The sequence below is a fragment of the Micropterus salmoides genome, unplaced genomic scaffold (genome assembly GCF_014851395.1).
Source record: "Micropterus salmoides isolate LMB-PRFRI ecotype aquatic unplaced genomic scaffold, ASM1485139v1 Ms_hic_scaffold_5, whole genome shotgun sequence".
Lineage (NCBI taxonomy): Eukaryota > Metazoa > Chordata > Actinopteri > Centrarchiformes > Centrarchidae > Micropterus > Micropterus salmoides.
This window is the reverse complement of record NW_024044237.1, coordinates 10,128,162-10,140,552: the sequence shown is the minus strand read 5'-3', so window position 1 is coordinate 10,140,552 and position 12,391 is coordinate 10,128,162. Positions and strand designations below refer to the sequence as shown.

At 42.4% G+C, this 12,391-nt stretch overlaps 1 protein-coding gene across 3 annotated transcripts in view; it reads left to right on the top strand.

Annotated features, from left to right (window-relative positions):
• The window catches only part of psd2 (pleckstrin and Sec7 domain containing 2), a 32,728-nt gene continuing 20,337 nt past the window's right edge, over positions 1 to 12,391 (top strand). For 2 of the 3 annotated variants that reach the window (XM_038699492.1, XM_038699493.1), the window contains exons 1-3: positions 1 to 785; positions 8,171 to 8,695; positions 9,746 to 10,516. In XM_038699492.1, the coding sequence (XP_038555420.1) occupies positions 8,217 to 8,695; positions 9,746 to 10,516 (1,250 nt within the window). In that variant the 5' untranslated portion in view covers positions 1 to 785; positions 8,171 to 8,216. The remainder of the gene's footprint in view (positions 786 to 8,170; positions 8,696 to 9,745; positions 10,517 to 12,391) is intronic. The other variant, XM_038699491.1, reaches the window with a different exon arrangement.

Below are 12,391 nucleotides of genomic sequence, written 5' to 3'. Positions count from 1 at the left end.
TTCCCAAACTTTTCTCCTAGCAACACGTGTTCCCAAGGCTAGTATCTGGTGAAATAAATTAAGTCAAGTTGTAGGCCTATAACCAACCCTTCTGAGGACATCCTGAAACCCTCCCAAGGTCCTTCGGGCATCTCTGGACCTCAGTCTACTTGGCAACCTTTACTGAGGCTACTCTGCATCCAGATCTTGTGATAAAGTTAAAGCCTAGCCGATTTAACAATGTTTTAATTCTAGGTCTGGTCAGTTTTATCATCACTGGTCAGAGAGGAGAAGGACTTCTGACAACTAATCTTCACTGCAGGCTACAGTGTCTGATATCAACAGGCCGTCCAGACACGTCCCGTTCACACCGCGCACTGACCACAGGAGAGTGATGGTGCTCCCGAGCAGCCCGAGGAGCGCAATTACACAATCTCAGCTGCCTCTCAAACACACACAGGCTCCACAGAGAGGAGGAGACGAGGAGGGCGCCTCCGTTCGTCCGTCCATTCATCAATCCGCTCAGTAATCGCTCTCTGCTGCCTGGACCTCCCGCGTGCCCCTACCAGCCTGCGCGGAGGCGCGAGACTACACCACGAGCCTCGGTCTGTCGGCGGCGGCCGCGAACAACAGTCGCACGCGCATACCGGCGAGAGGGGGGCAGCTGGGAAGGACGCTCAGCGTGGAGAGAAAAGAGAGCCCGTCTGTCAGTGTTATTCCCCGATGTGGATGTAGAGAGACACAGGGGTGTGAGGACCACCGCCGCAAACTCTCCTTTTCAGCCTCTGACTGAACGCATTTTACCGGTGAGTGAGGAAACCATACGTTGTCAAAATAGTATCTTTTTTAAGCTAGTAGGGCTGCGTTAGCGCTAAAATACATGTTTAACTGACAATTGTAACGTAGCCCGTGCTTAGAGACCATGTAGGTTATTTTATTTTATTAGCGAGACGAGCAAACGCTCTTCCCGTGGAGGCTGAGGGTTCGCGTCCTGTTTTTGTTGCTGTGACCAAACATATACAGACAGCAGCCTGCTCGTACCGGCAGGCTTTAGGACAGGCTGGACGATCTGCGCCGCGCGGGCCGTGGGATTTTATGGAGGTGTGTGTTTTTTTCTCTCCCTCTGTCCCCCGAGAAGAGGAAGAGAAAAGCGTTTCCTTTCCGCTTTAAGGGAGGACAAGTCGATCTTGAAACGCGACCAAGGTCTATTTTGGAGGAAAAGAAAGACACCGGCCTCAATTGAGCTTGAACCGTGTCTCCCAGCCATCCTGTTGTCATGGTTACTGGATCGGGGAGGCTGGGGGAACATGGCTGTCTCGCGCGGTGCTGTCTCTTTCTCTCTCTCTCTCTCTCTCTCTCTCTCTCACACACACACACACACAGGGAGAGAGACACACACAAAAAGCCATGTCTGTGTTTGTTTATGTCTTTTTAAGTGTGTTGGGAGACAGTTTGGAGAAAGAACCGGGCACACAGGAACCTTATTATACAGTTTAAGGGGTATCCTGTTATCCTATGCACATTTGAAAGCAAAGGTTTTCTGCAATCTCCCATAGAAATTATAGGTTGACCACAGATGAAGAAAAAAAGACCTTTAAGATCACTAAATGCCTAACATGGACTGCTGCAGGCACAGTCCAAAAGCCTACACTGTACAAGAAAACTGAAGCCTAATGTAAGACAGAGCTTCTGGCCTAGATTTATCTTTTCCTGTACAGGATGTGGGTGGCTTATTTAAAACAGGTGTTTGATAGCTCTTATTTTTCACCCCCCAAGCAAACTAATTATTATCTTAATTATAGACATTTACATATCTAGTCTAGATCCATTGTAATTCATTCCCCAATACAACTGTGGGCTCTCCCAGGCAAAAGTGCAGCTCTCTCCAATGTAATCATCTTAAACTGAAGGTGTCAGACATCTAGACACACAAGCTAACCCAGCTAACCCTGAACTATCTCTTCTCCTGATCCTCTCTCTTATTGTCCTTCTCTTTTTTAGGTTATTGACACAATGGTTGATGTTTAGAAAATATATGATTTGGATTGCAAACATGTGAGACCTATTAACCCACTCACAGTTTGATGTTATCTCAGTTTTACCTTTTTATATTCATATTTGCAACTTGTGTTTACATTTCATACGCTAGATTGAGAAAACATGATTTAAGGTTGGCTAAATAAAGGCAAAATAAAAAGTGTTTAATACAGGCTAAAATAGCACTCCTAAGGGTTATTTCATTCATTTATATTAACAAAAGGAACGGCATGTTGTGTAATAAAGAGTGAATTTGCATGACAAAATGGAAGTGCTGAGGGAAATAGCCCAAAACAAGATAAATCACCACATTACTGTGAACATGTATTTAGACGTAAGCATTTAGAGTGACACAATGCGAGTGGATGGTTGACCTTGACAGCATAGAAGTGACATATTGGGGTGATTTGGGTGAGCTGGCTGAATGTTAACGCTCCAATAAGCTGGTGTGGCTAGTTGGAGGCTCCGTTGCCATGCTGGTGTGACTTGTAGGCAGGCAGGCTAGAAAAACACGCTGGACTACTTCCAACCCCACATCTTCCTGCTTTCCTGTCTCAGGCTATACAACCAGGAAATGATTTTTCTTCCTCTCTGTCTGCATCTGTGCTTGTTGTAACAACAGCATTTTTTAAAGGTGACTCAATCTCTGCACTGTGTGTATGTGGTGCAGTGCTGCACCTAGCATATTATGAACAGGGTCAGTAGGTCATTTATAGTATAGACTGCAGTGTTTTTTCTGAGCCTGTCTCTCTGATAGACAGAGGAAGAGGGGAAGGGGGGGCTTCCTTCTGTGTCCTTAGTATTCAGATCTGATTATCATCCATCAGTACTCAGCTGTTAGCTTCATAAATTCATTTTGATTACTAATTAGCTCTTTATGAAGAGTGTTTAGAGGGTTGCCCTGGTGGTCGTAGTGGGTTAAGGTGTCTATTACGACATCCTCTGTTAGGTTTGAAACCTTTTTTTTTGTTGTGTTTCATTTCCCCCTTTTCTTTTGTGAAAGCTATAATAGTGCAAAAATAACAAAAGTATAACACTGAACTGGTATTGTATCTCTATGTGGACATAGTTTACATTTTAGAAGATGAGATTATCAACTCAATGTCAATGACTGCAGGGAAGCACCAACACTATGTCCTTCACATCACTTGTCAATACTGTGTTGAAGCCTTTCAGTAAGAAACCCTCAGGATGACATACAGCGCAAACAAAAGAACTGCACAAATGTTTTTCTATTTAAAATGAATTGTGGACAGCGCTACAAACATAATGAGATCAGACGGGATAAAAGTGGTCAATTGGCTGCCTGTTCCGCCACTTAAACTAAAAAGGTGGTGCAGTGATGCCCAACGTGAATGTCTGCAGGCAGAGTAGTGCTTTCAAAAAGACTTGCTATGAAAAGATAGATAGATAGATAGATAGATAGATGGATGGATAGATAGATAGATAGATAGATAGATAGATGGATGGATGGATGGATGGATGGATGGATGGATGGATGGATAGATAGATGGATGGATGGATGGATGGATGGATGGATGGATGGATGGATGGATAGATAGATAGATAGATAGATAGATAGATAGATAGATAGATAGATAGATAGATAGATAGAGATTAAGGATGAAAGAGATTAAGGCTTTATTCAGAACACGAGTTTCTATAATACGATGTGGCTGTAATTTAATCACTTCATATTGCAACCCTGCAACATGCTTTTTCTTGCCTGTTGTGTAGCTCTGTTATTCGATAAACTCTCAGGGAATGCTGGGTAATCCTCTGCACCTCGCCATGTTACATTCAGTCACAGCCACTAACATCTGGCGCAACTTTAATAGAAAAGGTGTTAAGGGTCCTGCTAAAAAGCACAGAAGTATCCAGCTGATTTGAACATCTTTTCTGCCTTGGCTGCTCTTGATTATCGTCTGAATGAACACTCTATGCAATAACTTTGTGTTATGCGAAATGTTAGAGCTAAATCTATCTCCTGTGGGTCCACCAACTTCATGGAAGTACTGAAGTAACCCTTTAACAGTCTGTCACAGCAAAGTTACTTGTTTTGTTCAAACCAAGTCAAATAGTATTTTCCATAAACATTCAAATGAGCATTGCAGAACACATGACACAATTTAAAGTTGAATCACATTGAACTTGAAGACACAATGCAGCAGCCGTGCTTCCTTGCATGCTCTGGAGAAGTGTTTTCTCTTATTTTTGAAGCATCCCGTCTGATTACCTCAGTAGTGTTTCTTTGGCATCTTTCCGCCTATAGAGACCAGTGATGCTTATTGCTGAGGACTCCCAGTGGGCTGTGGCTCTATGTCTCAGGGATCAATAAATGATACCATGATGCGTGTCTATGTGTGCGCATTGTGGTGTGTTTTTGTGTGTGTATCAGATAGTGTGTGTTTGTCTGAGTGAGACAGGAAGACAGGCAGAGAGATGGAGAAAGAGATATAAAAGGCACCAGAGACAGAAAGAAGCTATTTAATGGCGACTTGGCCTTTTATCCAACGTCTTCCTCACTGGATTGGTGATTTATAAGCCTGGATGGGCATGTTTCAGATGTGTGTTTGTGTGTCACTCACATGATTGGCAGATGGTCCGATCACAATTAAAGGAAATTGATAAGGCTTAAGATCCCCAGTGTTCTGCTGACAGAAGTGAAATGCAGTAAGTCTCTCCTGATAGCCATTGTACACACAGAGACACAAAGACTGAGACACACACAGAGTCTGATAGCCCCACACACATGCTTTCTCTATCATTGGCTGTGTTTTCTCAATCCATCTATGTGGGGTGTTGGAGCACATCTGCTCTCTCTCCTCAGTAGATTCATAGTGTTGCTCACTTCCACAGTTGTCTTTTTTCCTGCTGGCTAAGACCCATTTACCTCAATTACTGCAAAATGAAAGGCTGAGACAGAGAAACGACAGAGCGGCGTTAGACAGTGAGATAGCAGAAAACATAATGTAGAACAGATGAAGAGGAGTGAGTGAGAGAAAAACAGGACACTGGAGACAAGCTGACAGAGAGAGAGAGAGAGAATTCCCACTTTCCGTGTCTGGTTTCATAACTGTTCCCTGTTTCCATTTATGGAGATGTGTCACTGTTTTGTTCGTGTGTGCGTGTATTCGACTGTGTGTTAATATGTGCAAATGCATCTTTGTGCAATTGCGTAAAGGGATGCAAATTGTGCTTGTTTGCATATTGCCTAGTACATGTGTGAACATGAGCTCCAACAGGCTCCGATTGAAATCTTTTATTTTAAATATTCAGTGTCTGACTTTAGGATTATTTGAGCGCATGCTAATCAAGGGAAGCACATACTGATCCTGAAAGTGTTTAGTCATGAAAATCATTTGAGATTTACCTGTATTAGTATTTCATAATGCAGTACATCACGTTTTCTGCATATGGAATACGCTGAAACAAAGTGAAAAAGAGATAATGCAAATGATTCCCATGTTCCTTCTCATCACCAAAAAAAAGAAAGAAAGAAGAATGAGTTTGCAAATCATTGATCACACTTTCAGAAAGAATTTCTTGGGGATTAGAGTGTCCTTTGAGATCATCGCACTTTGAACAGCAGTCAGAGTGAGAAGGATTAGAAGATGCTAGCAGAGACAAACTGCTTGGTTGTGAAAAAACACACAAGTGCTGATGTTAAACTGTATTTTTAAAACATAACACTGCTTGCATTTCTCAGAGTGACTGAAGACAGTTTTCACTTATTGAAACTGTAATGTGATGAGGAGGATGATAGCGTAAAGCCGATGTGTTCGGCTTATTCTTGGCTTTGAGTGCTCCAATAATAACATTTGCCGCAGGGATTGAGACGGAGCACTCAGTAGCTACCATTGCATTTGACAACATAAAGTCCTAAAAAAGGTCTGCTGTAATTAGGAGACACGCTTGAAATAAGGGAGCAATTTGCTTTACTTTCCGGGTTCTGCATAGTTTGCATCATCTTTTTGCAGCTCTGATGAAACATTTAGTTGGCCTGTGGTGTCCTAGTGCTCAGGGGCTAAGCCAAAGCACTTGCAACATCATAGATATAAATTTGGCTGACATCCTACCCTGCCATAAATCGTTCCTCTCTAACTTGATCCTGATTTTTCAACATAGTTTGATATCAAAATAAGGCAGAAATGATGCTATAAATTTCCCCTGAGAAAACCACAGAGTTGTGTTGGCAGGATTCAGTATGTTCATTTCAGCCTAACTAGGTTCTTACCTGCATCTGCATGCCATGAGAAAACCTTTGAATCCCAGTAAACATTTTTGCTGCAGTTGTGATGTAAGTCTCCTGCTGCAGATGATTCAGCAGAGCAGAGATGTGATGTGGCTAAGGACTCTGTCTGTATCAGGCAGACAGGGCTGCTTACTGGCCGCACTCAATATCACAATATTAGAATCCAAACATCTACTTCACCAATGCAGGTTTGTGCTCAATAAGATGTTATTATGCCAACTGCACTGTGGCTTGATTGATGCCATATCAAACTGAATTGTAATAATAACATACATACACACTTTATTTACCTTTACTGTTCTCTCCTGACATTGTACTGTTATTATGTACAGTTACGTCACATAACAGTCAGATGAGACAAAGGGAAATGCAACAATAGACTGGATAATAATTCAAAATTATTGTTTATTATCTACTGGGTTGGGCCTCACGGTTTAGTCTTCATATTAATAAGAAGATATTTATGATAGCGGTTACATGGCAGAACATCGCACATGTACAGTATGTAAAATCAAATGAGATTGAAAGTTGGAAACAGGCGAAACTATTTCAAAGTTCCATTAATAGCTGGAGCTGAAGCTTTCGATCGAATCACGCAATCCACCCCAGCAGATAAAGTTTGCCCACTTGTAGATGTTTTTTTTGTTTTGTGTTTTTCTGAGCAGAAAAAGGACTTTTTGTCCATGTTGGTTTATAAGAAAAGATTTAAAGTTCATTCTTGACCTTGAAGATTGCGTGATTCAATCAAAAGCTCCAGAACAGCTACTAGTGGACCTTGTGTTGAAATTGTTTTGCCAACTGCTGTTACCAAGGTCATTGATTTCAGCCATATCCCAACTCATTAAATTTAGGCTGCAACTAACAATCAGTGTCAGATTAAATTATTTAAGTAATCCTTCTATATAAAAATCTAATAGTTAAGAATGCACATCGCAATTTCCCAGAGCCCAAGCTGATGTCTTCAACTGCCACAAACCCAAAGACATTGTATTTACAAGAATATAAAACAGAATAAAGACTAAATTCCCATACAGATTTGATTTGAGAAGCTGTAATCAACAAATGTTTTATGGGTTTGCTTGAAGGATTAATCTCCTATTTTAAAATTAAAAATTAATTGGATAATCATTTCAGCAGTAGTCAAATTCTTCAAAAAAAGGATTCATTTCATTTTCTATACTCACAAAAAAATCTTATTTTTCATTAAAAATAATGATATCTCAGCTAATTCAAACATAACTAGTTCTGCAGAACAGTAATTAAGAGCTGCTCATTACCATTTGCCCTTGAGCCTCAGAAAGGATAGAGGAAGACTTGCTGCACAGAGGTCGCGGCTGCTCAGCCAACAGTGCAAATGAGCGTCACAGTAAAACATTAAGATACATGTTCATATCAAAGGTTACTATCATGCATTTACACAAAGTGCAGTCCCAGCTGGATGGATGGAAACAGATCCTTATTCAGCTGTGAAATCTCCACATAGACAGAGACCGGATGAGCTGGCAGGATCATTCTGACAGGGATCTGTTGAGCTTTATTAAACAAATCTCTCTCTGTGCCTGTCTGCCTGTATTCCTCTGCTTTCTACTCTGTCTACCTTTCCCTGCCCTCCTTTCAGAGATGTTTTGGGATCATCTGGTGCAGAGGTGTCCCAGACATATGCACCTCTCTCTCTCTAACACACATACACACCTAGTAACACACTGCAACACACACTTTTGTTGAAGGTGACCCTGTGACTCGCGGTTAAGACTATAAAAATAATCAAATGACTGGATCAGTATCTGCCGTGTTTATAATTTTATAACACTGCCTTCTTCTCCTCGTTTTCACTTGGTACTTTGTCTTCATTTCATGCTGATTTTTCTCTCTCTTCTGTGTCTCTGTGTCTCTGTAAAGGATCCTCCCTGGTTTGGACAGCCCCTCCCCTCAGTTGAAGAGCACCATGACCCAGGAGGGGCAGGCTCTGCCCTCTCCCACCCCACCAGAGAACCCAGTGGAGCCCAATACAGCCACCAGCACCACTGACCCGCGCGCAGACACACACAACCATGCAGAGCAGGACAAGCTGGGGGCCAGGGGGGCGGACAAGACAGAGGAGGGGAAACAAGAAGAAGAAGAGGAAGAGGCACAGGGAGAGACACACGGGGAAAGAGAGGGGAGGGGAGAAGTAAAGGATGAGGGAGGAGAGGGTGAGTTGAAAGAGGAGAGAGTAGATGGCACTGGTGATGAGGATCAACAGACAGACGGAGGGGCGGAGGGAGAGAGGGAAGGGACGAAAGGGGAAGGATGTATAAATGTAGAGGTAAGCTCGGGGGAAGAGGCAGCACGTGAGGCGGAGGGGATGAAAGAAGAAGAGGAGGAAAGTGATGAGAAGCAACTGTCTATGGAGGAAGAGGCATCTCACCCTCAAGAAGCTGGGCGGTTAGTTCACTAAATCATCTGTCGCACTCGAGATATGTTTTGCTGATAGCGTATGAACATCTTGTGACTACATCTTTTGACCTTTAGGTGTCAAAGGATGAAATAAAATGAAAACTGGCAGGACTCTCCTGTACCCCTTAGATCCACCAACAGACTTTCCTGTTTTAGTTGTGTCTTTACATGAGAATCATCAAGTAGACTTACACACACACACACACACACACACACACACACACAGCTTTCTGAAGACTTACTTATTATAGTAACCTAAGACTGTTGTTTGTGGTTGGGCAGACCATGGTCATGTGATATCATAATAAAATGCCACTTTTCCGTGCTGAATAGTTTTAGTGGCAATTTGTTTTCTCAGTGTGGTTCTGTGGTACATAATTAGCCTAATTTGCATTTTACAAAACGAATAGGAAAAAAGCATAAACTAAATGAGCTGAAAGGAAAACAAACAGAGAGAAAATGGTCTAATTTTCAAAGAGCCGGAGGACCCAGGAAGCCAATTCTAAACCAGCAAAGATAGTAAAGGGCAGTAGGTGAAAAGTTTGAAATATGACATGTCTGTTAATTAGTGCTTTGCTAAATGAGAGAAAAAAACCCACATAATAATAGATAAGAAAATGATACATTGGTGGTTGTTTTATGATATACATACAACACAGAAATACAATTAACATACACGTAAATTAAGCTGTTTCACATCCCTCTTTGATGAAACTAATTTTGTGGGTATTTTCTGTCCAGCAGCAGCAAACACAGAGCGCTACAATAGATTCATATTCTCACAAATACAAGGGAGGAAATAGTGGCGGTTTGGCAGACGAGCGAAGATGAGCTTCCACTATTGACAAAGTACCAAATGGGACCGTGATTTTTTAACTTTCATCTTGCTTCAGTTGTCAGTGTGGCTATTCAAGCTGAAATATTTGCCCATTGTGCATACTTCTCCTGAATGAAGAATGATTTCTGCAATGAATATGAATGATCTGCTAAAGATAATTTCACATTCTCCTTTTCTTTTCTTTCCCCGTGTTGAAACAGACTGGCAAATGGCCTAGGTGGGAATGAAGATGATGATGAAGCGGGTGAGGAGGACAAGGTGGGAGATGAGGGGGGGGCTCATACACACTTGGACACTTTCAGCTCTAACTTTGAGACTACTGTAGAACAGGCCGACACAGAAGTGGAGGAAGAAGAGGAAGAGGTCCAGAAAGAGGAAGTTGGGATAGAGAACCAGGACAGCTTCAGCTCAGCGTTTGAGCAGATTGTTGAGCAGGTTGATGTTCAGGAGGAGGAAGAGGAGGAAGAGGAGAGGGAGTTGGAGGAGGAGAGAGAGAAAGGTAGTGTGGACAACAAAGACGGCTTCAGCTCTACATTCGAGCGTATTGTAGAGTCTGCCTTGCTGAGGGGCGGGACCTGTTACAGCAGCCTGGACTCTCTGGACGTGCTGTCACTCACAGATGAGACGGACAGCTGCGTCAGCTTTGAGGCACCACTGACCCCACTCATCCAACAGAGGGCGCTGTTACAGGGTCCTGAACCCCTGGAGCTGGAGCTGGCAACTGTTCAGGAGCAAGAAGGGGCTGAGGCTGGACCAGACGCCCCAGGTGGTGATCTCACAGCCGGGGAGAGCGCCCTCCATGGAGCCGGAGCTGTGGCTGGAGTAGGAGGAAGCCCACTGAGGACCACCATACCAGGGAGCAGATCAGAGTTTGTGCTGAGCCAGCCAGGACGCTGGGCCATCCCTAATGGATACCATAAAGACTCCCAGGGAGCCATAGAAGGTTGTGGAGCCATGATCAACTCTGTCAGGTAAAGAAGCCACTTTAAGGTTATTTAAGCCCTTATGTTTGGATATGTTTGTATTTACAGCATCATTAAAAGTATTCTGAAGGAGTGAGTTTAGTTTTGAGATAAATTAGACAATCCAGGTGAAAATTGGTGCCGTTTACGTACTTCTTTCAGCTTTTTATTCTGCATTTCCAGGTCAGATATATTGGGGTGAGAGGGTATGTTATCTGTGTGCCTTGCTGCTGTCTATGTGTGACTACCAGTGGCCAAAGTCAGAAACCTTCAAATCCTACACACAATAAGATTGAAAGTACTTGAAAGTCCAACAATATACTATACAACAATTTTCCAAATTTCCAATATCATCAGTTGTGCTGTAAAGCAACTGACATGAGTTTGTGTATTCATTTGACAATGTACAGAAATTGATAATTTACTGTATTGTGTGTTACTTTCCTGGGAGTTTTTTAATACTGAGAATCATGTAAAAAAATATATACTGATACTCTAAATGAAAAAAGGGATATGTCCTGTCACGATGCAGGTCCTTGTGATGAACTTTGATTATACTTAGATATCTCAATACAAATACAGATACACATATTAGAAAGGTCGCAATTGTGATTCTTTCCGTATTGTTCAGATGATAACATTCAGGTAGCACCTCAAGCGTCATTCTTTAAACCTGACTGAACTTTCATGCAATTGTAACAGCTAATACACACTGTACCCCTGAAGAAAGATTTAACAACATATTTAACAGTGGCACAGTAACACTTGTTCCACCACATACATTTTAGTATTGAGTTTAGATTACTGAAGACAGATTCCAGTGTGCGCCCTTTGTGTAGATATCATAGGTAGATGGCGTCCTGAAGAGTAATTACTGTAATACCCTGTGACCTTGGCTTAACCAGCAGGTGGCGAGAGCAGAGTGAGACAGAGCTGTGGGCCCTTAGAGAGGGGGCAGGGTGGTTGGTTGGGGGTGAATGCAGTGGTCTGGCTGTTTGAAAGAAAGTCGTTTGTCCATACATGCAAATCCTTACCAATCTACCCAACAAACAGGAAATACATGGTGCTGAAAGAAAATCTAGTCTGATGTTACTCATCTTATAGTAAAATCCTGCGTATCACTTCAGTGTGAACCTTAACGTTTGCACAACAGGCTTAAACAGCAACAAGCAAACAAAAAGGCAGTACTGAAAAAAAAGCAAAGTTGCAGAAGGAGAGCTTTTACATTTTTATGGAGTCAGTGGGACTGTTTAAGCGGGATTTGTGCATTTGAAATGAAACAGCTCCTTCCCCTGTTGGTACTGACTAAGAGCCTGGTAAATCCAGACACCAGTTCATGAAGCAGACCTGGAGATTGTGGCTCGGGTATTTGCTTTCTTCAACCATTTTGCTTTAAGCATACTTGCACAGTAGGGAGAGATAAACCTTGTGCTGCCAAATTACAAAAGGTTTATGCATGATAAGAGACCTTCCATGAACAAAAACAGAATTTGTAGGAGTGGTGGTTTGATATGGGAGATTAACACTTGCAATGTATAGAGCCGTATGAACATATGACAGAACAGAGGAGTATCCTCTTTGTCTCAGATAGCCAACTGATATTTATGACAATGCGGAGATTTTACGCTATGACCTCTAACTCATCTCAGTCCATTGTTTGCATAGACCCCAAGGAATTGTGGCAATACAGCAACAGCTGACACTACTTTCTTACATTTAATTACCTTAATAGCACTAAAGAGGGTTGAGGAAGACAGCGCAGAGCCACTGAAGGGGGAGGTGGTAACAGGAACCATATGGGAAAAGCCATGTAACTTGAACTATGGCTACAGCTCTGGTTGGCTGGCCTGTATACAATCCCTGTGACTTGTTCTCCAGCACTGC